Genomic DNA, 26748 nt, shown 5'->3' with positions numbered 1-26748 from the left:
ATCGTCAAGGTCAACCATTCTCTACGGGGGTGGGCGGGGGGGACAACACATTTAAAGACTGAAAACATTTTTAAAAATTATGTAGTTGGTAGGGGAGAGAAGAAACCTACTAAAACCTGATTGCTTCACAAGGAAGGGGGCCCATAAACTTTGAGCAAAGTACTACAGGGTTGAGAATGACTGGTCTAGGTTATTGATGCAATCAGGAGAAAAACCTCCCATTCAAGTGCTAAAGTTTGCATGGGAAATAAAAGAAGAGTTGATTGGCCTGGTATTTGGGCAAGATTTATACATGTGTCTAATCAAAACCTATTCAGCAGCTGTAATATTTTGGAGATGATTTGCATACTTGTACAGTCGGATGACAATGAGCTTGACTTGAAGTGGGGGTACAATTTATCATCGATGTTGAAGTATCAAAATTTTGGTTGAATACCACGATGAATAGCACCAAGAAAATCAAGCCTTTATTTCGTCCACCCCACAGGTGATTTCTCTCCTCAATTTAAGAAGGGTTTATTAACCATGGAGGAAGTACAATGTGGATCAGGTGTTGTCATTTAAATCCTTTTATAGGGTTGTGCCATCACTGGCAAGGCCAGGACTAATTTTCCAAGATAGGTTGATGGGGAACTCTCCTCTTGAACCACTGATGTTCATTCTAGTGATCTTGGCCCTGTGTGTTCCTTCTTCATATGCAAACTGAATGTTACCTGCAATGTTGGAGTAAATGCCAAACTAGAGAGATCCAAGCTGTGTAATGAGATTTTACGTGGTAACAAGATGTTAAAATTTTGTCTTTTTGTTTATGAAAGCACATATTTAAACCGCTGGTCATATTTCTAATGCTTCCCTATGTATAACATTTGTCGTATTCAGCATAATATCATAATGCTCTGTTTTATATTCTATTTTATCTAGTTACCAGAGGCTGCTACAGACCATTGCTGTTTTAGAAGCCCAGCGGGCTCAGGCAATTCAAGATCTGGAATGTTTAAGCAAATGTCAGAAGGAAGGACTGAAGGAACCCATAACATTTGTAGAAAATCTCCAAAAGAAGGTAGATCGTAACCATGCTCAAAATAAAAAAAAGTGGAGAGGCTTTAATGTTCATTTCAAAGGTAGCAAGAATAATTTCATCTTATTGTTACTTGTCTAGCAACTTTTCTCTTAATTTTTTTAATTAAATTTCCAATTTTTTCTTTGCAGATATATTTTGGATATCGGTGTTATTCATTAAGTAAAATCCTCACTTACTTTTGTTTCATTCTCATTATCTCCAAGCTATTTGAGAACACGTAGCGTGGAAGAAAGTGGAAAGTTCTTTGTCAGTGCTTAATTGCACACAAGGAGTTTGGGATACAGAGGAAGTTGTAATCTGTTACTGGAAATTGGTGGAAATCTTTCTTAGAGTATTACAGCATTTTTGAAGCGCGGCTGAATTGTAATGAGCATTGTAATGAGCAAGTGGTTGATTGGCAAGAGGAGGTCCACTGGGGACTTTGTGACATGCACACCACCGGCAGTATTTCACTTCAAATCAGCTGCGTTACTTGGGTCCAGAGGCGAACCAAGTAGAAATTGTGGAGCTTGTTCCTTGGAAGGTTCGAGTGAGCAACCTCAGTTTTTACAACAACATGGCAGTTTCTGGTACAGATGTATTGAATTCTGGAGCCACTGCATAATCTACACCCCGATGTCCAATCAAGGGCTGCGAGCCAGAAAATTTGCAGCACGTTAGGAAATGCTGAAGAGTCCTATAGCACCTGACAGGGCCAATTAGACAAGAATGTTACATGGACTGGTGAACTTAAATTATAAGGAGAGGGACTATAAGAAGCTGGGACTTTTCTCCCCGGAATGCATTAGATTGAGTGGGGGAGAAACCTGATGGAGGTTTTATAAAATCACGAGGGGGGATAGATAAGATAAATAGTCATTGTCTTTTTGTCCAGGGTCGGACATAGATTTAAGGTGTGAGGGGAAAGATTTAAAGGGGGCCTGAGAGGCATCCTATTGGCACAGAGGAGAGTTGGAGAGACAGGTTGGATTACAAAACTTAAGAGACATGTATCCAAGTTCGTGAATAGGAAAGGTTGTGAGGAACATGGGCAGAATGCAGACAAATTGGACACTTGGGGACACCGCTGAATTGGCTTGGACAAGTTGCGCTGAAGGGCCTGTTTCCATTCTGTAAAACTCTTCTAAGACACTTAATTTCAGATAACCTATTGGCACAATACCAGGCCAGTTAGTGTTGGCCTCCAGTGAGTCACGCTTTCTTTTTCTAACCCTGGATTTTCTATTTAAATAAAGTTCCTGTGATAACTACTGCTGAATTTGCTTCTATCAACTTTTCAGGCATTTTGGATCATATTTGTCAGCTCCAAAAAAAAATCTTAATTTCCTCCTATTATTTTGATGGTCCCTCAAATTTTTAAAATGTAATCTTGGGTGTTTCTGAGCATGTGCATCTGATGAGGATAGATTTTTTTTAACTGATGAAAATTTCCTATTAATGTAGGTTGACATGGGGCTTCCATGCCCACAAAGAGTGGTTCAGCTGCCTCAGATTCCATGGGATCATTATACATCTGGAATTGGAAATTTTGAAAAGGAGTACAGAAATAAGAAACATAATACACGGAGGTTAAAACTTATCTTTGACAAAGGTACAGTGTATTCCCATTCTTTTATCCATACAATCCACTTTGCTGTGAGCCCTTATTAAAATGTAGATTAAAATTCTATTAAATTTCTAAATTTTTCCTCTGAAGGTTATTTTCTTTTGTAGAATTATGTTATGATCTCTAAATCTTGCAACAGTAAGAGAGGCAATTTTGCTCATAAAGCATGTTCAGGTTTATCATCACATGTACTGAACTAGTGAAAGGTTTGTTTATGAATAGTCCAGCAAGTCAGCCCTTACATAGAACAACAGTAAAAACACAGAACAGGGTTACAGAGGGAGGCCAGTTAAAGCAGGGCAAAGGCAACATCATTTTACTCATGAGAGGTTCATTCAGGAGTCTGATAACGGCAGGAAAGAAACTGTTCTTGAATCTGGTGGTGCGTAATTGTGAACTCCTAAATCATCTTCCTGACGAGAAGTGGGTAAAGAGAATGAGGCTTGGGTGGGATGATTCTTTTAATACGTTGGCTGGTTTTCTAAGTCAGCGGAAAGTGTAGATGGGGTCGGTGGAAGGGGGTTTGTGTGCTGGTCTGAGCTGTGTTCAGAACTCTCTTTGTATTTTTGGGTGGAATGGTGCACCTGTAGATGTAATTGAGGAGTGGAGGTGATGCACCAAAGTCAGGCTTCTGAGGAAGTAGTGGCATTGGTATGCTTTCTTGGCTATCTTGTAGACGTGACTGGTCTGGAGCAGGTTGCGGGGCCCCGGTATGGAGGATGATGGTGGAAGATGGGCTGTCACCAGACCTGAATGACTGCCGCCTGGAGGATAGGAAGTCATGCGATCCATTTGCAGAAGGGGGTGCTGAGGTGTAGGGCATGGAGCTGGGGATGAATTTATTTGGCAGTATTGTGTGGTAGGAGGAGCTGTAATCAAAAGGTAACAATCTGACATGGGTGATCTTGTTGTCCAGATATTCCAGGGCTGAGAGTGGGTTCAGGGAAATGGCATCTGCCAAGGAAGTGTTGTGGTGGTAGGCAAATTGGAGAGGGTTGAAGATGGCTGGGGAGGGTCTTTCAAAGAGATGTCCACAGTGCCATTCCCCTGCTTTTTTTCCCTGCAGCTCAAAAAGATCTAAAGTGTCCTTTTCAAATGTAAGTATCCCATTGTCTTTTGAAAACTGTGTTTGGTTTAGTCTTTCCTCAACTTTTGTTGAATATCTCAACGTGTTCTCGTCTGTATTAGGATTGCCTCTGAGACCAAAAAGTCCCATGGATTTCAAGAAGGATGCAGTGTCATCATCTTCGTCCTTTTACACTTCAGTGTTGCCTTCGAGTGATGCGCCTGAGGCAATGACTTCAAACACTCGTGCCCAGGTGATGAAAATGCTTCAAAAAATGTTGTGAAATTAATTAATGTTCTTTCATAGTTTTAATTCAATGCAAGTATAGCACAGGTACAAGTGGTTTATGGACTTGAACTGCGTGAAACCTATGCTGTGTGTAAATTGGATGTTGGGTTCATGTTGACCATTTTTCCCTTATTAAACCAAAGCTCCACATTTGTTGGCTTCTCTGGTTTTTTTTTTTTTAACCCCTGCTAACATGATTCATTTACAAAACCAAAATTGCAATGTGTAACGAAAATAAAACCTTTTCAAGCTGATGTGGACTGTGAGCTAAGGTGATCTTTACAAGCAAGCGCATAACTGAAGTGGGAATGAGAGAATATACTTTCTGTGAACATTGGTGTGCAATTGGCAGAATTTTGCCATGTTGACTTCTAGGTCTGGTCATCCATTTTGGACAAAATAGCCACATGGTATTGTTTTTAAATATGGGAAATATTGTTTAAATTAGCTTCATGTAATTTGTGGAAGGCTGATTCTTGCAGCAATTAAATCTGTGGGCTCAGTGGGGGCAGAGGAGCATTGGGGGATGGTCCCATGTGCTTCACAATAATTTGTACGGAGGTGTGTGTCGGATTAATTACTGTGACTTTACCAAGCAGATTTTGAAAATGAAACTGATTATTCTCAAATCTTTATTTTGTAGAGATTTTCATTTTTTTTCTGGTGTAAACATTTGTAGGTAATACGAGGAAGGATATCTGCGGACTCCAAGTCAGAAACATTTAACCAGCTATGGAGCGTGGAGGAGCAGGTAAGTTTTCTGTTTACACAGCACAGAATCCATCTAAAGCTACAAGGGCTAAAACAAAAAAGATCCGTCATCATCTCATCCTTCAAGTGCTGGAGAAACTCAGCAGGTCCTGCAGCATCCATAAGATATGTAGCCCATGTTTCAGGTCTGTGACCCTCGTCAAGGTAAAGGGATCAGGCACAAAGTGTGGGTTATATATCTTGCTTTCTATGGACACTGTAGGACCTGCTGAGTTTCTCCAGCACTTTTGTGTATTAACTACAACCACAGCATGTGCAGACTTCCTTGTTTCACATCATCTCATCTTAACTGCATGAATCATTCCAACCTTGTTTCAAAGCCCAAGTCTCATCTGATAGAACATTACAACATAGAGCAGGCTCTTCGGCCCATGATGTTGTGCCTACCTATATATACATTTTAAAACAACCTAAACTCTCCCTACTTCATAACCCTCTATTTTTATTTTATCCATGTTGTCTGTCTTAAAAGTCTCTTCAATGTACCTATTGTTCCAGCCTCCACCACCACTCATGGCAATGCATTCCAGGCACCCACTACTCTCTGCGTTGATATAAAAAAAAAACTTTTGATGTCTCCCCTAAACCTTCCTCCCTTCTCTTTATGCAGATATCATCTGGTATTTATTCCCACCCTGGGAAAAAGGTGCTGGCTGTCTACCTTATCTGTGCCTTTCATAGTCCTGTAGGCCTCCATTCGGTCACCTCTCATCCTTCTTCACTTCAAAGAGAAAAGCCCTAGCTCTGCTAACCTTGTCTCATAAGACACATTTTCCAATCCATGCAACATCCTGGTGAATCTCCTCTACACCCTCTCCATAGCTTCCACATCCTTCCTGTAATGAAGTGACCAGAATTGAACACAATATTCTCAATGTGGGCTCACCAGGAAGTTCATAACTCTTTATTCATTGTTCTGTCTGGTGAGCCTATTCCATAGATTTTCTGACATTAGAGTGAAAGTCAGCAGAACCAATTAAGCATACAACAGTTTCTTTATTCAACTTTGATAATGCTAGCAGGAATGAGGGGTACAAAGAGTTTAGTAACTCGTTCTCTACACTGAGCCCCACTCAAAGCATGAGACCCTACGAGTTTCACATGAGTTTCACACAAAAGTGCTAGAGAAACTCGGCAGGTCCTACATTGTCCATAGAAAGCAAGATATATAACCAACACTCTGTGTCTGATCTCTTTACCTTGACGAGGGGCACAGACCTGAAACGTTGGTTACATATCTTTGTCTCGTATGGATGCTGCGGGACCTGTTGAGTTTCTCCAGCACTTAAAGGATATTTGTATTTACACGACATGTTCCCTTTTGGTAACTGCAGATGGTTGGGAAATGTCAGGGTGTCCTTACTCTTGGCGTATTTACATTATTTGTGGTATTAGTTACTATCTTACTACATTAAAAGAAGGTCGGCGTTAGAAGGCAATTACATCCCTTTGTTAAGCTTATTTGTTAAATTTATTCTTTCACCAAAAAGGTCAATTTTATTGCAATATCTCCCTTTATTTTGTGTAAAAATGGACTTCATTCAGTTTCTTTTGCAGTACATAGAAGTGCTGGAGAAACTCAGCGGGTCATGCACCATGCATGGAAAGCAAAAGGCAGTCAACGTTTCAGGGCCAGAAACATCTTTTGTGAGATTGTACGGTCCGGAAGTAATCTGGGAATATTTATTGGTGATTGCACAATGTTCAGTTTCATTTGCAACCTCTTAGCAAATGAGACAGTTCATGGCAAGACTGAGACGTGCAAGCATCTGAGCCATAATTAGTGCCAACAAATAATGATCTCCAAAAGAGTCCACTCACATTCCTGGACATTCTATGGAGCAAATCCTCCACAATGAAAAAGGCAACATTTTGGTGGGATGGACAGCGTGGAAAGGGCGGCACAGATAGTGTAGCACCGGCGATCAGGACTTGGGTTCAAATCCCACGCTGTCTGTAAGGAGTTTGTATATTCTCCCCCATCTCCGCATGGGTTTTCCTTGGGGGCTCCAGTTTTCTCCCACAGTTGTAGGTTAATTGGGAGTAATTGAGCTGTACGGGCTTGTGGGCTGAAATGGCCTGTTACTGCGCTGTGTCTCATTTTTTTTAAAAAAGGCTTACCATTAACCAGAATCTTAACCAGAGTGGCCACCTAAATCCTGTGGTTGCAAAAGCATGTCAGAGGCTGGATATCTTGTATTTTCACCAACTATAAAGTGTGTCAGGAGTATGATGAAATAATCACCCATTGCCAGAGCAAGCACAGTTCTAGCAACTCGCAAAGCAGCCCAGTTGATAAGAGCATAAGAAATAGGCTCTTCATTCCATCGAGTCTGCCCGACATTTACACGTGAGCTGATCCATTTTCCCACTCGTCCCCACTGCAGTCTGCCCGACATTTACACGTGAGCTGATCCATTTTCCCACTCGTCCCCACTGCCTGGACTTCTCCCCATAGGCTTTGATGCCCTAGCTTTTCAAGTACTTATCAATCTCTGTGCTCTATACACTCAATGACCTGGCCTCCACAAATTCCACAGGCTCAACACCCTAGACTTTCATTCCCTCTACCACCATCTACAAAATTCACCATGTTACTCAACCTAGATTTGTCCATCAATCTTTACCGCAGGCTCTGTACCATGAAGATCAAGGACACCAGGTGCATGGGAATGCCGCTGTTGCTCCAAGTCACATCTCGTCCCTTGTTTGAAATACTGAATCTAAATCCTGGAATTCTTTGTTGGAGGATCTGCCTCAAAGGATTACAGCAGTAATCCATCCCAAGGGCACTAAGGGATGGGCAATACATGCTGGCCTTGACTGTGAAACCAGATCCTGAAAACTGGCAATTCAGCTGATTGAGGAAGAGCAAAACCTCATTGTATTTACCCAGCACTAAAGCCTATAGGTCTTCAAGTACACATCCAAACGCAATTGAAGTTCAATCATAATTTCTACCATTATCATTCTTTGTACACTGTACTTTCCAAATCCCTCCCACCCTCTGGATAAAACGTTTCTCTTCTGTCCACTAATCTTTCTACCAATGACTTCTACCAATCTTTCTACCTGCTCAGGGGAGCAGGTCCTTCCAACTTGTCCTACTTTTACATTATACACCTGAATTAAGTCCTCCCTCTGCTCTGCTCCAAATGTTAGCAACATCACCTCAACCCATGTTTCCCTATGGCCTATGGCACATAAATTTGCTCATGTCTCATTCAGAACATTACGGGATCTATAGCACACTTCCAATTTTTTGATTGTCCTTTTTGACAGTGCAAGTCAAAAGGAATATTCATGCAGTAACTTTTTACTTTTAAAGAAAAGATTAGAAGAATTGCTGCTTAAGTATCCCCCGGAAGAAGTAGAAACACGACGCTGGCAGAAGATAGCAGACAAACTGGGCAACCGAACAGCCAAGCAGGTAATTCAATTGCTATGTAGCTTTATTACAAGCTTAATTGAACATGTGTCATGGTACATAACGATTTATTATGTGTTAATAAATGTTACTTATCGCACACATCAAATAGTTTATCACAGAGTGTCCAGCGTTTTACCTTCATTGTTTGCAAAGTTGCACATAGTATGGTCTTTCAAGTTGGTAACTACACTAGGTGTAGTGATTCATCTCAGATGTAGTAACATAATAGTTAAAGTGCAGTAAAACCCCGATTATCTGGAATTCAAGCAACTGGCAAAAAAAAATTGCAGAAAATAAATAGCTAAAAAATACAGAAGTTTAAAATTAGTGTGCCTTGTCATTTGTTCGCCAGTCATACAACACACACAATCTTAAGCAACTGGAAAATTCACTTATCCTGCATCTACCAAGATCAAGATTCAATTTATTATCATGTAATAAAAGTGTCATATTACATGAATTTGCCTTTGTCCTGCTGTAAAGCAGACGGATTTGCAATCGGCAGAAATTGCCTGAAGAACCTCTTACAGTCAGAGAAAGAGAAGCAAAAGAGAGTCTTCCCCCCCACCGCCCCCCGAGTCTCCAAGTGTCCGTGGATTCGCCTCTAGTGCTCACGCAGCCACACGGAATCCAGTCCAAACCTGAGCTCCAGATATGAACCTCTGATATGATCAGGAGCCCTTCAACGGCCTTGCATCTTCTCGCGTCCTGGTTCCAATACTTGGTACCCCTTCATCCAGTCTCCAGCATTCTGCCACTTGGTGTGAGTCCTTTGACCTCAGTATCCAGCAGCCCACAGCCTGCATGGGTTTCTTTCCTCCACTTGTGTGTTCCTCAGCCACAGAACCCCTCACGGGTCTGCCACCATGGTCACCGTCCTGTGAGTCGTTTCCTTTGCTTCTCAGATGGGAGTGGGTTGGGGTGGAGGGGTGTTGCTCTCCCCATTTTGTGGTGCCCTATGCTAGACCTCCGGTTCCCCGGAGTTTGAAACCCCTCATGGCTGCTGTAGGTCATAGGTGCCGCCATCTTGGACGCAGACCCTGCGGTTGCAGAATTTTAAATAAAACCACTGTTGGCTCCTTTAACAGGCTGTTTAAATCCTGTACAGAGCTGATAGCAGTCAGACACGGCAGTTGGACCCCACAGGAGCGGTGTGACTCTGATCATTGCAAGTCCACACCAGTGCTGCCATTGCAGCAGCTCCGATGGCACTGCCATTTTTTTCCAAATCCCCATAAGTGCTCGATACCAGGGTTGATTGTCCGAGAGATTGTGAATTCAAATGCCATCAAGAAATTGAAATTAGTTAAAGATGAATCTGCGATTATGGAACTGGGAAAATTGGTGAATGTTTGAAGAACCCTAATGGGCTCGCTGTTTCCAACGAATTCTCTTTCAAAGACTATGGAGGCTGCCTCCATGGATCTTACCTTCACATTCAGTGTTCTCTGCTTTTACATTCTCCGCTTCTACAATCTCCCCCCCCCCCCCACCCCACCACCCATCACTCCACCTCTGTTGCGTTTATGCCCACCTTTGTTACTGAAACAAAAGAATTATTTAGTTTATAACTAGATCCATAGATGAGGTATTTTGGATGGATGGTTATATATCGAGGAAGAGCTGGGGAAATTTCTTCCCCCCCCCCCCCCCCCCCACTTCTCCCTGGCCAATGTCAACTTAACCGTCAGATTTATGAAGTAGATATGAGAGTTTGTTGTCATATACAATATGCAGATGGAGCGAAATTCTTATTTGCTTCAGCCATACAGGTACATAAGACACACCAACAACAATTAATTGAATTAATACACAAAAGAGCTGGACAAACTCAGCAGGTCATGCAGCATTCGTAGGAAACAAAGATATATAACCAACATTTTGGGCCGGAACCCTTCATTAATCTGTTCATTATCTATATCGTGCAACTTTATTGCATTTAAATTACATTTTTCTGTATTGCAATAGATTATTTGTTGATAAATTTTCTGGCTGTGAAGGATGTGAAAGGTGTTATGTAAATGTAACTTGTCCCTTATGAATGTTGCATTCTGGTGTTTTTGCATGTGGTGGAGTGAGGGGGGAGCATCTTGCGTTGTATGGAAAAGTGTGAATGCAGAGCTTAATGAGTAGCCAGGCCTGACCCATTGCTCTCATTTTTTTTCTTTTTGTGATCCTAACTCTGCATTGATACTAAACGAACTCCTCTTTCTTATCATCCAGGTTGCTAGCAGGGTGCAGAAATATTTTATTAAATTGGCTAAAGCTGGGATCCCTATTCCAGGCAGAACTCCAAACGTGGACCTGCATTCAAAAAAGGTATTGTGGTTGTGTGTTAATACAAAACATAAAAAACATGAGGATAGTTCTCTCTTCCCATTTATTTGTGTGTTTTTCTTTTCTTAAAAGGTTAATTTGACACCGCAACTTCAAGTCTTACAGCACATAAACTGGCCCAGCTTGTCCAGGCCAAATCACATGCCCTCCTCTGCTTTCGTCTCACTTGCCCACATTAGTCTGATACCCCTCTTATCCCCTCCCATCCATATAGTTAAAATTAAAGGAAGCTAGCACTTTGCTCGGTCCTTATGTCCACTACCCTCGTGTCCCTTCTAAATCCCACTCCCCCTCCCCCCACCTCATAGTTATGCATCTAAAATTCTCCTACCCTAGGAGAATGATACTATTCGCCTTCTCTATGCCCCCCCTTCCCCCATAACTTGCAATAAGATCCCCTCCCAACTTCCTTCCCCTTTCCTAGCTTCTAAACTTAGTTCTGCAGACCCAAGGTTGGCTGGGCAATAGGAGCCTCCAGAGATGTTGCTGTCATTTCTTGATTGGCGGGACACTTACACAATTCAGGTTTGAAGCATTGTCTGTCAATATTCTATTCACGAGGTGAAGTGACACTGGAATGGAAAACTCAGCAGAATAACTATCAACCAAAGCTCCCCTCTCTCTTGTGCATGAACTTTGTGTTCCTTCCAAAGTATGTGAGTACAAAAACTGAATGGAGGAGCCAGCCGCTGACAAATGGTACAGTCATTAACCTGATACATGGCAGGTGCTCAATCTCAAAGATGTATTCAAAATTTGACATTTTATTTATGAAAGCCTTACTTTTTGATTATAAAATATTTAAGATGGTTTCTGGTTGAGATAATAATCAGTAATTCTTTATTTAAACATTGTTTGAACTTTTATGGGTCTTCGTGCTACAGCATTGGTTATGTTCGTTATAATATAATTGAAGAGGCACTGTGGTCATTGTGGATTCAGGGAACCAAACAAAATGCTGCAGTCACCAGGAATGGTGGTGGCAAACTCATTACCCTCAAGCCGTCCTCTCATTGTAAATGTTGCCTGTTCAAAAGGATCGACTCATACACTCACTGTAACAGTGAAGTTACATAAATGTACTCTAATTAGCAAAAAGTACCAGAAATCAGTTTTAAAAAAAATAATTCAGCTATTTGGTTCTGGGAAGTTGGAGGCTTAACTGTTAGAGATTTTCAAAAGGATTGTTACTTGCAAAGTAGAAATACACAGGGTGGCACCGGTAAACACAACGCTATTACAGGTTCAAATACTGTTATGAGCCCAGAGGACCCCAAAGCCCAGCAGCAATAGAAATTCACCAAGACAAATAGTTACTTCAACAAAAATTGCTTTTAATTATCTTTAAACATAAACACAGGATCAAACTTTAACTTATTGCTATTAACTTAACGCCCTTCTAATTCTAAGCACACATGTATATGATGTTCAGAGAAGTTCTTTGATTCACAGTCCAATCTCACTCCTCCAAGTTCACTGTTTGCAGGCAATTCTTATACTGTGCACAGAATTTAACATTTGTGAAATTCACCAGGCTTTGGTGCTTGAAAGGTAAATGTTTACCACTCAGGAAGGTTCTTGTCAGTTTTCAGAGAGAGATTTGTTGCTCATTGGACACCCACAACTGATTCCTTCTGATCAGCCACTTCAGGGTCTTGCTGAAGAAATTTCCCCACCGGGGTTTTCCAGATCACCACAGAATTCCTCTTCTGTTTCCCTTACTTCAAGTGAAACATTATACAGCCAGCCATCTCCTCTCGTATGGACCACAAGGCCTTTGACCAGGCTGAACTAAGAACTCACAACCCGTCTTCAAAATAGGGTTTTTCCACAAGCTTGTCAGCTTGTCCTGTTCTAGTCCCAGCTGCTGCTGCTGACGGTAGAACTGAATTCTCTCTCTCTCTGTGAGAAAACCACATGACCCTCTTAGAACAGCAAACTGGACTCAGACTGCGGCACTGGACCCTGTCTTCTGAGTCTGTGCTTTCCAAAACAATAATCCATTATTCCACAGCATATCCAATTAACGCCTACTTGTCAAGTCTCTATTGGCACTCTTCAAAGTTTTTGCAAAGGCACTCGGAGCCTGAATTGTCTGACTTGAGCAGAGCTCTGGCATTTCAAAATAAATCTGTTTTGAAGTGTTTGTTTGTGACCTACACTAATAAACCTGCCACTATTTATCTTTAAAACATATCTATATACAAGATAAAATATAACATTATCTGTCACAGTACGCTCTCCCTATGTCTGCATGGGTTTCCTTCGGGTGTAGTAGGCTGATTGGGGTATTTGGGCGGCATGGGCTTGTGGGCTGGAAGGGCTTGTTACCATGATGTATGTCGAAATTAAATTAAATTCACAGTCTATAAGGAAAGATCTGCAAAGTGGAAACAATGGATAACACCCACCAAAAATGTGCAGTTGGTTGTGGTTGGCTGCAAGTCTGATTAAATAATTCTGACCTGAAATCACCCAAAACTATACACAATGCAGCCATAATGATGATGGCATATTGTCAAATTCCTGAGTATTTCCAGCACAAGCCCAGTAAAGAGAGAGTGCAGAGAAGGTTCACGAGAATGTTGACAGGATTTCAGGGTCTGAGTTACAGGGAAAGGTTGTGCAGACTGGAGATTTTTTCTCTGGAGCGTAGAAGATTGAGAGGGGACTTGATAGAGGTGTTTAAGATTTTAAAAGGGACAGACAGAGTAAACGTGGATAGGCTTTTTCAATTAAGAAAGGGGGAGATTCAAACTAGAGGGCATGGTTTAAGATTGAAGGGGGGAAATTATAAGGGGAACATGAGGGGAAATTTCTTTACGCAGAGGGTGGTGGGGATGTGGAATGAGCTTCCGGCAGACGTGGTCGAGGTGGGATCATTGGTTACATTTAAGGAAAGACTGGATCGTTACATGGAGAGGAGAGGACTGGAGGGGTATGGACCGGGTGCTGGTCAGTGGGACTAGGAGGGTGGGGATTTGCTACGGCATGGACTAGTAGGGCCGAACTGGCCTGTTCTGTGCTGTAAGTGGTTATAAGGTTATAAAAACTGGTATAAAACCGGCTAATCAGCAGTGTCTCAAGAAGAAATTGTACATTTAATTTTATTTCCTTAAACCTTTATTAATGACACCAAGAGTGGTGGAGTGTTGTAAATTTTGATGCAACAGGTCTAATGATCGGTAAAATAGAAAAGCAAGTCTCACTAAGAATAGTTTAGAAATTGCCAGGGGATATCAGTAGTAGTAACTTGAATCCTGCTGTATCTAAAATTATGGACACAATTCAGAATGGATGTAACTGCAGGTAACTAAGATTTTTCTGGACTTTTACATGGCATCAGAGATTTGTTCATAAGCTAAATACAGTGGACAAATTCAAATTTTATTGTCAATACATACATGAGATTCTGTACAACCCTGAGATTCTTTCACAGTGACAGTAGCATGAATATTTAAGGAAAATCAGACATCCTGATGTTCTAATATAAAGTCAGTATACATCAGTGCCTGCCGAATTCCACTGTTGCAGGAAGTTTGACGCCTGTATTGAATGGGTAGAATATGTACTTCACTCTGTGATTTGCTTAATATTGGTTATTTGTTTTCTGTACTTCAGACAAATTCAATTAAAAAATTTGAGTAGAATTAACTTAAATTGCGCTAAATTAGTTACATTTAGTGAAGCTGCACTGGCTCAATTAATGAGTTTCTGAGAAATTTAAAGGGTGCTTAAGGAAGCGATGTCAAAAAATGGTGCAAGCCCGGTTATCTTCTGATAGAGCATGAATTCCATAAGAGTACCTTTTACTCTTATGGAGACTCCAGTGATCCTCGCTGCCGCTCTCATGGTCCTGTGGATTGACCACCAATCCATTTCTCTGCACCAACTGTGCCACACTGGATGCAGCCGGCCAGGACACCCTCAATGGAACTCCTGTAGAAAGTTGACAGGATGGTGGCCGGCAGCCTCACCCGCTTCAGTCTTCTCAGGAAGTGCAGTCACTTTTGTAACTTCCTGACAAGTGAGGAGATGTTGTGTGCCCAGAATGGGTCACTATTAAATGAACTCCAAGCAACTTATGTCAAAGAAGCCTCATGTCAACCAAGCATCTTCTGCATGACGATTTATCCAGTGTTGCGCTGCCGCAAAGTAGATGTTGTAGAGGATTCCACCCCCACCCACCCATTTTTCTCCTTCATAAAAGAAATAGCCTCTGAGAATATCTGCATAGTATATAAAACTATATTTTGATTTCTTTATGCATTTGCAAAACACTTGGTCATCTTTACCCAATACAACATCTGGGTTTTTTTAAAATCATTTCTCTCCCATCCGTTGCTCTCCTTATACAATATGTCAATCATATTTTCCTGTTCATTAATATAGTCTCTGTTCTCACAAAATAGCTCCAGCAGTTAAAGAGAAAAAATGTGAAGGATAATTAAAATGAAGATTAATGTTTTCTTGAAGGTTGTTGCAATCTATGCAGTCATAGTGATCGGTTTAGTCTGGTTTTGGCTGACCAAGAGTGTATTCTAATAGTAGTGTTTCCACTCAGGGATATTTTCTCATTACCAATCCATTTACAGTCACGTTTTTCCCTTAGTTCAAGTGATTCACTCTTGCTCTGTCAAGAACGCAAGGACCATAGGATTTGAACCTGTTAATCTAATGCTCTAGAGTTGTACTGTAGGAGCGATGGAATGTTGGAGAGATTGTGTCTCAAGTTAATATTTTCTGCTTTGTACCTTGGTGGATCTTAAAGAAATACCAAGGCACAATTCAACGAACAGCAGAGCATTCTCCCTGTTAATTCCCTCTGCGTGTGGCTGCCAATAAAAGATTACTCGGGTTCCAATTCATTCACTGAGTGCAGACTTCTTGTCACATTGGCTTGCGCAACAAGGGAGATTGAACTTCAAATGCTCTTCACTGCATAGTGACACTTTGAGGTACAGCACAATCATGAATCCCAGACTTTGAGGTTAATTAGTTTGATATTTAGAGATCAACAATGTAAAGTAACGAGCAGAACATCCAGGAATTGCTGGGCAGGTTAGCTGGAGTTCTGTGGAATGCAGTTTAATGAGGGTCTGAAGCAGAAGGGCTTGTGCTTGAGAAATAGCAGGTCCACCTGTTGAGCACCTCCAGCATTTTCTGTTCTTGTTCCAGCATTACCGTTTGTGGTATCTTATCTCTTGGGTTATTCTGTAGATACAACATGGCAAATAAGTGAGACTAAATTTGTTAGCTTTTCTTTCTCCAAAATTTTAGACGTCAAGCAAGCGCCAGCACCCTCTCAACAAGCACCTCTTACGGCCATCCACCTTCATGACGTCACACGAGCCTCCAGTCTACATGGATGATGAAGATGACAGGAGCAGCTTTTATAGCAGTCAGCTTGATGCAGCCGCTGATGAGATCTCAGTAAGTCCCTCTGAAATGGCCAGAAACGCCTGGAGCAAAGCATCTCAGTTTATCCCCTTCTTTAGACCTTTCCCTTCAACCTGTAACTATAACTGAAGACCTGAGTGAATGGTGAGATTAACCATACCTTTCCTTGACCAATTTTAATTTTGCTGCAATCTCTCCCAGTATAACTTGGAAGAATATGATTTCATAGGTTGAGTTTCAAACCTTTGGGCCAGAGGAGTTGGTTGATTTTACAAGGATATGTATTTCCTCAATAGGGAGAGATTTGTTCTTCATACAGGGAGCTTGCCTAGTTAATTCAGTGATTTTGTTGAATAAAATGGAAAGGTTGAGGGCGAGCAGCTGCCTTCACAGGATAAAGATGAAGAGGTACAAATCACCCAGCAACATGCAATGAAGTGCACTTTAGGTACACTCTGCCATATTACAAAGTATTGAATGATGAGCCCAATTGTAAATAGGGTAACCAGAACATGGATATAAGGTTATTATTTATTTTTCTCTTCCTTATATGTTTTTACATGTATTTAAATTGTTGTTAATATATTTTATGTAGTTGGGGAGTTGCAGCAAGTCAGGCTTTCATCCCCTCTGGACATTGACCTTGTGTTCATGACAGTAAATCATTCAGACATACCCAGCAGGCATATTCATTTTTGGGAAGTGATTCTCAAAATCCCACTAATTTAAATCCCCAAAGATTGTATTAAATATGGATTGTTGTTTCTTGTCTCATATTTAGACTCCTTGACTGGCACATTTATCTGAGACTGAATTACTATTGAGAAAAGAAGATATTTAATATTCCTTTGATGCTCTGCCTTTCAAATCTATGTAATCATGCACTTCAAAGACAAATATTTGACCTTTTCAAGGTTTTTGAGAGTACGATAAGTTGAGCAAAACTCTCTGAGGAATGTGGCCGTTACTCCTTTCTTCTACCTGTCTTAAATATATGGGCTTGACCATTTGTCAGTTAATCTTGAAATCCCTTGAAAGGGTGAGTTTTGTGAAGTCAATATTGTGAAAAAGAGTAAAGCCAAAGGGGAGATGGGGGGGGGGGGGGGAAGGTTTAGCAATGCTACGAATTCCAGATTGAGTGGTGCTATACAATCTCTGAAACATCAAAATGTGTAGCATGTGGATATGAAACTGATTTTTAAAACTTAACACAAGCACAATGAATACTTCAGTATAATCTTGCGGGTGCATGTTTTTGAATGAGTATGTATTCAAGGCTCTGCATGAGTGTGTGTATGTGCATTCATGCATATAATGCACTTTCTACTCCCATATTTCTTATGGCAAAGGGTTTTTTTCTAACTCTAAATGCTAATATTTTATATTAATGATTTTACTGAAAATTGTAAATAACGTTTCTTTGTCCGATTAGTGAGTTTATCATCATTTTTCAGTTTATATTTTACACTCTCTGTTGAAATATTCCCTTTAACAGAAGCCAGCCTTGTCACTATTCTTCAATATTGGCACCAGTGAATCTGCATCACATTTACCCAGTCTGTAATCAGACACAATGCTCCCTCTTGTGTGTTTTGTGAGTTTATCGTTGCTAGTTTGTTTCATTAAATCGTCTTTTCAAGCCAATTCAGCCCAAAATCAATGAAGAAATAATTTGCTTGTCACTTTATTCAGAGTCTTCAATTCTTTAACGAAAGATACAAACTCTGTTTAGTGTAATTTTTTTTGTATTTCTGTTCCTCAGCGATTAAGTGACACATTGATGTCAAAGCTTCGTCTGTTTACTGAACTTCCTGAGGCTGTTATCAGTGCCAAAGAGTAAGCTGTTTCATTCTCTTTGGTCCAATCTCATTGGCTGTCTTTAACATATCTTTTGATTTACGGTGATTATAAATGGACACAACCATAATTCTTTACTCAAGTCCTTTGTGTTAAAAAACGATAAATTGTTAGGTGTTTCTGTACTTTGCTGCACTTTGATTTTCTCCTTTGAAGGATGAAAGCTTTGAATTTTGGCAGGAATCAACTCCTTTATCTCAGCATTTTGTCACTAAGAATTTAAAACATTTTCTTCTCCTCTTTCTGCCTTCTCCCCAAGAATGGTGTCTCTCCCGCCTGGATAAAGATCCATTAGTGTCTCTGACCACTGATTATGCACATTGCAGGACAGCTATCGAACTGCTCAAATATCGCTGTTAAACTTCATGTCTGTTCCACTCCCGTGCCCTCTCAACTTGAGATTATTGAACATCTGTGTGCCTTTTCTTTCTTCTGCTTCTCATGGCCCAGCTGTGGACCGACCATGCTCTAAACACGACAAGTGGTTTGGTACTTTGTATGTTGGTCTGTTAATGGATGATTTTGTTTTGCCATTTCTCTATTTTGGCAATCAAATGAGAAGTACATTAAATAATTTCAGGAATATTTTCAGAGGTAAATTTGAACATTTTGCAGCAAAAGACTGCACATGCAGTAAAGACCGCATGCCGACATTGATTTTAGTGATGTGCTTGGTTTCTGTGAGAAATCCTGATGTAGTTCTCTGCAAATTTTGACACATTCCTAGATATTAACCATATAACCATTTACGGAGCGGAAACAGGCCACGTCGGCCTTTCGAGTCCGCACCGGTTCGGTCACAATTGGACTTTACCTTTAACCCCTGAAGGTCCAGTATCCAGCTCCAAGACACACGTAGCCTTTCCCAATTTGGAGGTCCAATCTCCAGCGCGAAGACACACGGAGCTTTTACCTATTGCCAAGAAAAAATACTAAATATTAGCACTGGGCACCCTCCATACCATAACTTTAAAAAAATTTAATTGTATAGCATTATCAGACCATTTCGGCCCGTGTTGCCCAATTCTCCTCTGAGTTCAGTGCACTATCTCCTCCTTTTGAACGCACTTTATCTGGTTTCATCCTCTTCTGCATTCCCACCTTCATTTCATCTTGATCCTCCTTTCCCAAGTTTCCACCCTGTGCATTAAGTACGAACCTCATCTTAATTCAGCTCATTAAAGGATGGCTTCAATCACAGGCTCCATCTCACTCGACCCCCCCCCTCCCTACCGTCAACCCCCAAACCTTTATCCCATCTGCTATCCTTATGCCCATCTGCAAAGCATCTTGGAAAGTTCCTTACATTAAAGGCTCTTATGTTCTGCAAATATTGACAAATTCTCCGTGATTCCTTATTGCAGTCATGATACACGTCATGTAGCCGTGGCTTCACTTGGCAGCAGCAGACAGAAAATGAAGATTTTGGTCCAAATTCAGAGGTCAAATTCTTCACTGACATGAGAGTAATGGTGAGGAGCTGCTTCTTCATCAGAAGTTTGCCATTTTTGGATGAGATATTAAATCATGACCCTGTTTGCCCTCTCAGACAGATTGAATATAAAACAGTACAGCACAGGAACAGACCCTTTAACCCACCATGTCTGCATTAAAACATGCCATATTTAACCAAAGCTCTGCTGCCTGCACATGATACATATCCCATTACATCCTATATATTCAAGTGTCTATCTTTCTATCTTGAAGCTTTTTAAATACTAGTATTGCATTTGCTTCCACCACCAACCCATGATCCTGTACTAGGCACCCACTTTTCTCTATTGAAAAAACTTGCCTGGTTAGTGTAACGCCGTTACACCACCAGCAATCGGGACCGGACCAGGGTTGAATCTTGTGCTGTTTCTCTGGCTCTGGTTCCCTCCCACTGTTCAAAATGTACCAGGAGTATAGGTTAATGGGGTGTAATTGGATAGCGCTGACTCGTGGGCTGAAATGACCCATTACTGTGCTGTGTGTCTAAATTTAAACATTTTTTAAAAACAGCATGGTTGGCGCAATGCTTCGACAGTGCAGCAATCGGGACTGGGGTTTGAACCCCGCACTGTCTGTAAGGAGTTTGTACGTTCTCCCCGTGTCTGCATGGGTTTTCCCCTGGGGCTCGGGTTTTCTCCCACCGTTCAAAAATGTAATTGGGTGTCTCAGACTTGTGGGCTGAAAGGGCTTGTTACCGTACTGTATGTGCACAATGTCATACTGTGCCAGTGATGGAGTGGATGGCTATTGACTGGTTGCAAGAGATCAGGTCATGTGTTATGAATAGTATGGTACTCCTTGCATGTTGTTGTTACACCTGTCTGGATGTTGTTCACAAACTGAGATGAGACTTGTGGATAGGCTAGAATTTCTTAAGACATTTTAATTAAAAACATGTCTTTGGCTTGGCTTCGCGGACGAAGATTTATGGAGGGGGTAAATGTCCACGTCAGCTGTAGGCTCGTTTGTGGCTGACAAGTCCGATGCGGGACAGGCAGACACGGTTGCAGCGGCTGCAGGGGAAAATTGGTTGGTTGGGGTTGGGTGTTGGGTTTTTCCTCCTTTGTCTTTTGACAGTGAGGTGGGCTCTGCGGTCTTCTTCAAAGGAGGTTGCTGCCCGCCAAACTGTGAGGCGCCAAGATGCACGGTTTGAGGCGATATCGGCCCAATGGCGGTGGTCAATGTGGCAGGCACCAAGAGATTTCTTTAGGCAGTCCTTGTACCTTTTCTTGGGTGCACCTCTGTCACGGTGGCCAGTGGAGAGCTCGCCATATAACACGATCTTGGGAAGGCGATGGTCCTCCATTCTGGAGACGTGACCCACCCAGCGCAGCTGGATCTTCAGCAGCGTGGACTCGATGCTGTCGACCTCTGCCATCTCGAGTACTTCGACGTTAGGGATGAAAGCGCTCCAATGGATGTTGAGGATGGAGCGGAGACAACGCTGGTGGAAGCGTGTGCTTAAGATGAATATAATCAATGGTGGACAATATTTTCCAAGTTCATGCAAACACTAGTGCTCGTGTATGACATAATGGAATGCTGACCACAACTCCCTGAACAGAACCCTTGACAGCTATCCTCCCCCTCCCTGTGGAGTGAACGAAAGGTACTTTCTGTCTACTTCCAATGAAAAGTTCCCTCTGTTCTCTCTCCACCGATGTTGCTGATCCACGGAGCGTTTTTCATAATTTGCTGTTTTTATTCTTTCATACTCTCTCTGTTGCAGGACGATGAAAGCATTCCATCTTCCTGTCGCCACATGGCAGAATACAAAGAACTGCTGTGCTTGAAGAAACTGAAGAAGCAGAAGCTTGACATGATACAGGCAGAGAGTGGCTTTGTACAGCATATCGGTTACAAGGTGGGTTGAACTATTGTATAAGTTGACCTCCACTAGGACAAAGGCGAGATGAGGAAGCCTCTGAATGCCAGGGCTGTTCTCCACAAGCTCGAGGAAGTGTTCCTGGGTGAATGCTGCAGTGCTTAGAGGAGGTGTTGCACAACGGTGGCACAATTGGTGTAGCGGTTAGCGCAATGCTGTTACAGCCCCTGCAATCAGGATAGGAGTTCGAATCCCACGCTCTCTGTAAGGAGTTTGTACATTCTCCTTACGTCTGCATGGGTTTCTTCCAGATGCTCTGGTTTCCTCCCACCGTTCAAAAACAGGGTTTGTAGGTTAATTGGGTGGCACGGGCTCATGGGCCGAAAGGGCCTGTTAAAGTGCTGTTTGTTTAAATTTAAAACAGCACAGTCCATTACAGATGAGATTAATGACACCCTGTGATAAGGCGAATTTCCCAGATAGATCCTAGAAAGAGCCACAAAAATATAGGTTATATTTAAAGCCATTAAATAAATTAACAATGGGATCAACAGAATTTAATAGTAGCTATAGCTTAAGGTGATAGTAAGTTTCAGGTCAGAAATTAGCTATTTTAAGGTAATGCCTTTTTATCTCTTTATTTTGTATCTGCAATTGCCTACGAGTCTTGAAGGTGCATTTAATATATTAAAGGCCAACTCTCTTGGAAGCATTCATTTTAAGCGAGATGTACATTATATTTGGGAACTGATGTAGTGGAGACGTGTCTCATTGGGGCTGCAATGCCCAGTTATGTTCAGTCAACACGGAGCTCATAAGAGAACACTGCCTCAGTTTATTCAGAGATTATATAAATGACGGAATAAAATCAGTGAAATGATGAGAATAAAAACCCATCTGGTCCTCTTATCTCCTGTGGGGAAGAAAACCTGCTGTCCTGACATGGTCCAGCACATTTGTCACTTAGGACTTGTAGAAATATTGATGACTCCGCTGTGAAATGTCCAGCAATCTACTCAACTTGAAAGCATTTAGATTTAGAATAATAAATCTTGCCACCAATGCTTGCACCCCATGAATGAATAAAAAAGAAACACAATGGATAATCAGAAGTACTTCTCATGGCACGCAAGTAGAAGATGTGCTGCATTTATAATAGAGGTCCTCTCCTCAGGTTATCATCAATTGACTTATGGACACCCTGTACATGCGAACAAGCATTTGAAAGACCCCTTCAGTTCTGATGTAAACCGTACTGGTAGAACAGGTCCCACCTTCCTTGGAAGAGAGCCCAATGATACAGAAACCTGAAGCTTTCCTTCCTGCACTATGCCTTTAGCGATGTGGTTAAGCTGCATTATCCTCCCATTTCTAACCTCGCTAGCAAATGGCATGGGTAGCAATCCTGAAATCACAATCCTGGATATCCTGCCCTTCAACCCAGCACCTAACACCCTGAACTCTCCTTGCAGGACCTCCTCACCCTTCCTACCCATGTTATTGGTCCCTATATGGACCACAACATCTGCCTGCTCACCCTCCCTCTTGAGAATGCCGTGAACTCAATCTGAGATATCTTGGTCCCTGGCACCATGGAGGCAACATACTATCCGAGATTCTTGATCCTTCCACAGATCCTCTTATCTGTTCCCCTAACTATGGAATCCCCTATCACTTCAGCTCACCTATTTTCCTCCCTTCCCTTCTTAGCCAGAGTCCTGATCGCCATGGGTTGTCCCTGGTAGGTCATGCCCCCATCTTCCAAATGGTATACTTGTTATTGAGGGGGACGGACACAAGGGTGCCCTGCACTTCCTGCTTGTTCCCTTTCCCTCTCCTGACTGTTATCCATTTACCCTCCCCCTGCCTCCCAAATGATCCAGAGTTCATCCAACTCCAGCTCCATTTCCTTAATTCGGCTTGCCTGGAGCTGCAGCTGGATGCACTTCTCGCAGATGAAGTCGTCAGGGATACTGCTGGCTTCCCTGACAACCCACATTCTGCGAGGAGCATTCCCTGCCTTTGCTTCCATTCCCACTGTTTATGACTAGAGGAACATTATATGATATCTAAAACCTGCCTTTACCTGTGGCCACATGCTGAATCCTTTTTGTTCCTTGAATAGGGGGGCCCTTTTTACTTCTACTATCCCTCGCCTCTTATCTGTTCTCGCTGAAGCCAGTTGAGCCACTCTGATTCAGCCCATTCTGACAATGACCACTCCCTCGAGGAGTGGTGAAGTTATTTCTCAAATCCCAGAGTTGTGCAGATTGGTATCGCTTCTCCGGATTTTTTTCTCACCCATATCCAGCTACGACCTCTGCCCCTTCCCCCACCATTTTAGTCAGGTGCCTGCCTGTATTTTGCTAATATATTGAGGACAGAGTCAGGCCTGAAGGGTTGGTAAAGAATCTTTAGCTTTGCTGCGTAAAGAACGCCGCGTGACTTGCTGAGTTTCGATGCATGTTAGAGTCTTAGGGAAGCTGGTGCAGATGTGGAAGGAGGGGATAAATAAAAAAAGGTTTCATATAACATTGTACACGAGTCAGTGCAGACTCAATGGATGGAAGAACCACCTTACGACCGTGCTTTTTTTTTTGGTTCCAGTTTTGGCTTCTCATTGTCTTTTTGTGTTCTTGCATAGAATGTACTGCAATAACTGGCTCTCATTTCCCATCTAATTTTAAATCTGATTTTAATTGTCAGTGTGATAACTGTGGCATGGAGCCGATCCTTGGATTACGGTGGCATTGTCAAGACTGCCCGCAAGACAGCTCGGTCGATTTCTGTGACAGCTGTTCTGACTGGTAAGTGATTGCAGTTGCATTAACTCAACTGTCTTTCTTTTCAGTTGGGGTGTGCACTTCCCTTGTTACAGAGTTGCATTGCAATCAGTGTGGAAAATTGTTAGAAATACACAGGAGGCCCAGGAACTGAAAATGAGAGGATGTATTGGATCCTTTTGGCCATAGACATACAGCGTGGCAACAGGCCCTTCCGGCCCACGAGCCCATGTCGCCCAATGATCTCAATTCACCTACAACCCCGTACGCCTTTGGAATGTGGGAAGAAACCAGAACACCTGGAGAAAAGTCACGCAGACTTGGGGAGAATGTGCAAACTCCTTACAGACAGCGCTGGATTTGAATCTGGGTTTACGGACACTGAACTAGCATTGCACCTTCCGCTGTGCTATGTCTCATCTTTGCATCTCTTCTGATGGCCAGGACCTGCTGTAGCTGTGTTTCTGCATTTTCCATTACTATTTACCATTGCGATTGTTCTATTGGGCATAGATAGGTTCCGTATTATGTTAAAAGTTATTTTAGCATCATCTCAGCTACTTATGTTAGCTTGTAGATTTTCCTGATTTATTGTGGACATTGTCGATGTAGGCATGGCCCTATCCAGACTTAGAATCTAGTTTTTTTTTTGTGTGTGGACAAAGAGAAGCTGGAGGGACTCGGCTGGCCAGGCAGCTTCCGTGGATAGAAAAGGTCAGTCAGCGTTTTGTGTTTGGAATCCTATAAAAAGGCATTTCACTGCTGGAGGGATTGAATTTAAGCGCATTGAAGTTCTGCTGCGACCGTATAGGGTATTGGTGACACCGCACCTGTAGATCTGGTATTTCTTGGGAAAGGATGTTGGAGGCATTGCAGAAGAGGTTCGCCAGGTTGATTCTCGGAGATGAGGGGGTTAGCCTATGAGGAAAGGTTTACACTTGCTGAAATTCAGAATGGGAGGAGGTCTTATAGAAATATGTAAAATTATACAAGGGATCGATTAAAATGAGGCACTAGTCGAACTAAGTGACAGCCTCAAGATTCAAGGAAGGAGATTTAAGATAGATGAAGATGAATTGCTTTTCCCCGGAAAGTAGTGAATCTCTGGAATTCTCTACGCAAGGAAGCAGTGGAGGCAGCCTCATTAAATATATCTAACACTCAGGTTATTTTTCCCAGTTGGGGAATTAGGATTATTGGGAAAAGGCTGCTGGATGAAACTGAGTCCATGGTTGGATCAGCCATGATCTTGTGGAATGGCGGAGCAGGTTCGATGAGCAAGGTGGCCCACTCTTGCTCCTGCTACTTAAGTTTGTATGTTTAGAAAAAAAACATTTTCTGTTTTTCTCTTTTTTTGTTTCTCTTTGTTACGACCATTTTTAGGTAATGTTTATGCAAGATAATTTAATGAAAGTGATTTTAATAAGCCTAAACCACACTCTCTCAGCCAGCATCATGGCTTCTTTAGTCATTCATGTATCCACCCACACAGACATTCCCTGTTCCCTCCTTCTGGACCCCACCCCAACACAGATATTCCCTGTTCCCTCCATCTCTGCCCCACCCCAATACAGACATTCCCTGTTCCCTCCATCTCTGCCCCACCCCAATACAGACATTCCCTGTTCCCTCCATCTCTGCCCCACCCCAATACAGACATTTCCTGTTCCCTCATTCTAGACCCCACCCCAACACAGATATTCCCTGTTCCCTCCATCTCTGCCCCACCCCAATACAGACATTCCCTGTTCCCTCCATCTGGGCCCCACCCCAACACAGATATTCCCTGTTCCCTCTATCTCTGCCCCACCCCAATACAGACATTCCCTGTTCCCTCCATCTGGACCCCACCCTAACACAGATATTTCCTCTGTTCCCTCCATCTGTGCCCCACCCCAATACAGACATTCCCTGTTCCCTCCATCTGGGCCCCACCCCAACACAGATGTTTCCTCCTTGCCCCTTTGCAATTTAAATATGTTTGATTTATAACTTCTCCCAGTTCTAATGAAACGTCACTAGGCTGAAATGTTAACACTATTTCACTTTCTACAGATCCTCAACTAAATATTTCTCTCATTTTCTATTTTATTTCATGTTTCTGTGGTTTATTGGTTTTCACAATGTTTGCAAAAAGTGTCAGGGTTTTAACATAAATCTGGCCACTTATTCATCTCTAAGTCTATCATGGACTGTCTCCATGCACATATTGTTGCAGTAAACTATCCAGAGCACACTAGTTTTCAGACATGAGCAAGATTTGATGTGTCCCAGTCCACATGAAGATTAAAATCCTCCATTAAAGTAACATGCTTGTCTGATTTCTGCATTTATGCCTTCTCCAGCTTCACATGTCTGTTAATATTTGCTGCTTGTAGCCTAATCTAATCCTGGACCATAAAGAAAGCCGGAAACCTGATCCATTGTGAACAAAGGAGATACTTTGCCCTGTATTTTGAGGGGATTCCAAACACAGAGTGAATTGAGAGTATTGGTAGTGGGGGGCATATTTATTAATCTTTGCAAGAAGCAAGGCTGGTTATTACAAAAGGACAGAAGATAAAGTAATAGGTGTTGACAATTGAGCCATTCAATCCTGCTCCTCCGTTCATCATGGCTGTGCCTTTGTACCTCTGTGCCTTTTCCACCATGACCTCCTTAATGTCCCACACTCACAGTTTTGATTGAAAGCAGCAAACAGCCATTTGGGTGAGGAATTCACCATCCTCGAGGTGAAGAATGCTTTCCTTTTCTTAGTCCCAAAGTACCCCCTTCTTCTGTAACTATACTTTCTGGTTCCTGACTCCTCA

At 42.1% G+C, this 26748-nt stretch overlaps 1 protein-coding gene across 4 annotated transcripts in view; it reads left to right on the top strand.

Moving 5' to 3' along the window:
- zzz3 (zinc finger, ZZ-type containing 3) overlaps positions 1–26748 on the top strand; it is a 162131-nt gene that overhangs the window by 127092 nt on the left and 8291 nt on the right. For all 4 annotated transcript variants that reach the window (XM_069939306.1, XM_069939303.1, XM_069939305.1 and 1 more), the window contains 9 exons: positions 922–1060; positions 2525–2672; positions 3876–4006; positions 4721–4792; positions 8141–8242; positions 10466–10561; positions 15860–16012; positions 21060–21194; positions 23862–23962. In XM_069939306.1, coding sequence (XP_069795407.1) covers positions 922–1060; positions 2525–2672; positions 3876–4006; positions 4721–4792; positions 8141–8242; positions 10466–10561; positions 15860–16012; positions 21060–21194; positions 23862–23962 — 1077 coding nt within the window. The remainder of the gene's footprint in view (positions 1–921; positions 1061–2524; positions 2673–3875; positions 4007–4720; positions 4793–8140; positions 8243–10465; positions 10562–15859; positions 16013–21059; positions 21195–23861; positions 23963–26748) is intronic.

Source organism: Narcine bancroftii, chromosome 5 (genome assembly GCF_036971445.1).
Source record: "Narcine bancroftii isolate sNarBan1 chromosome 5, sNarBan1.hap1, whole genome shotgun sequence".
NCBI classification, from domain to species: Eukaryota; Metazoa; Chordata; class Chondrichthyes; order Torpediniformes; family Narcinidae; genus Narcine; species Narcine bancroftii.
The sequence above is the reverse complement of the archived record's forward strand: the minus strand, read 5'-3'. Positions and strand labels throughout refer to the sequence as shown.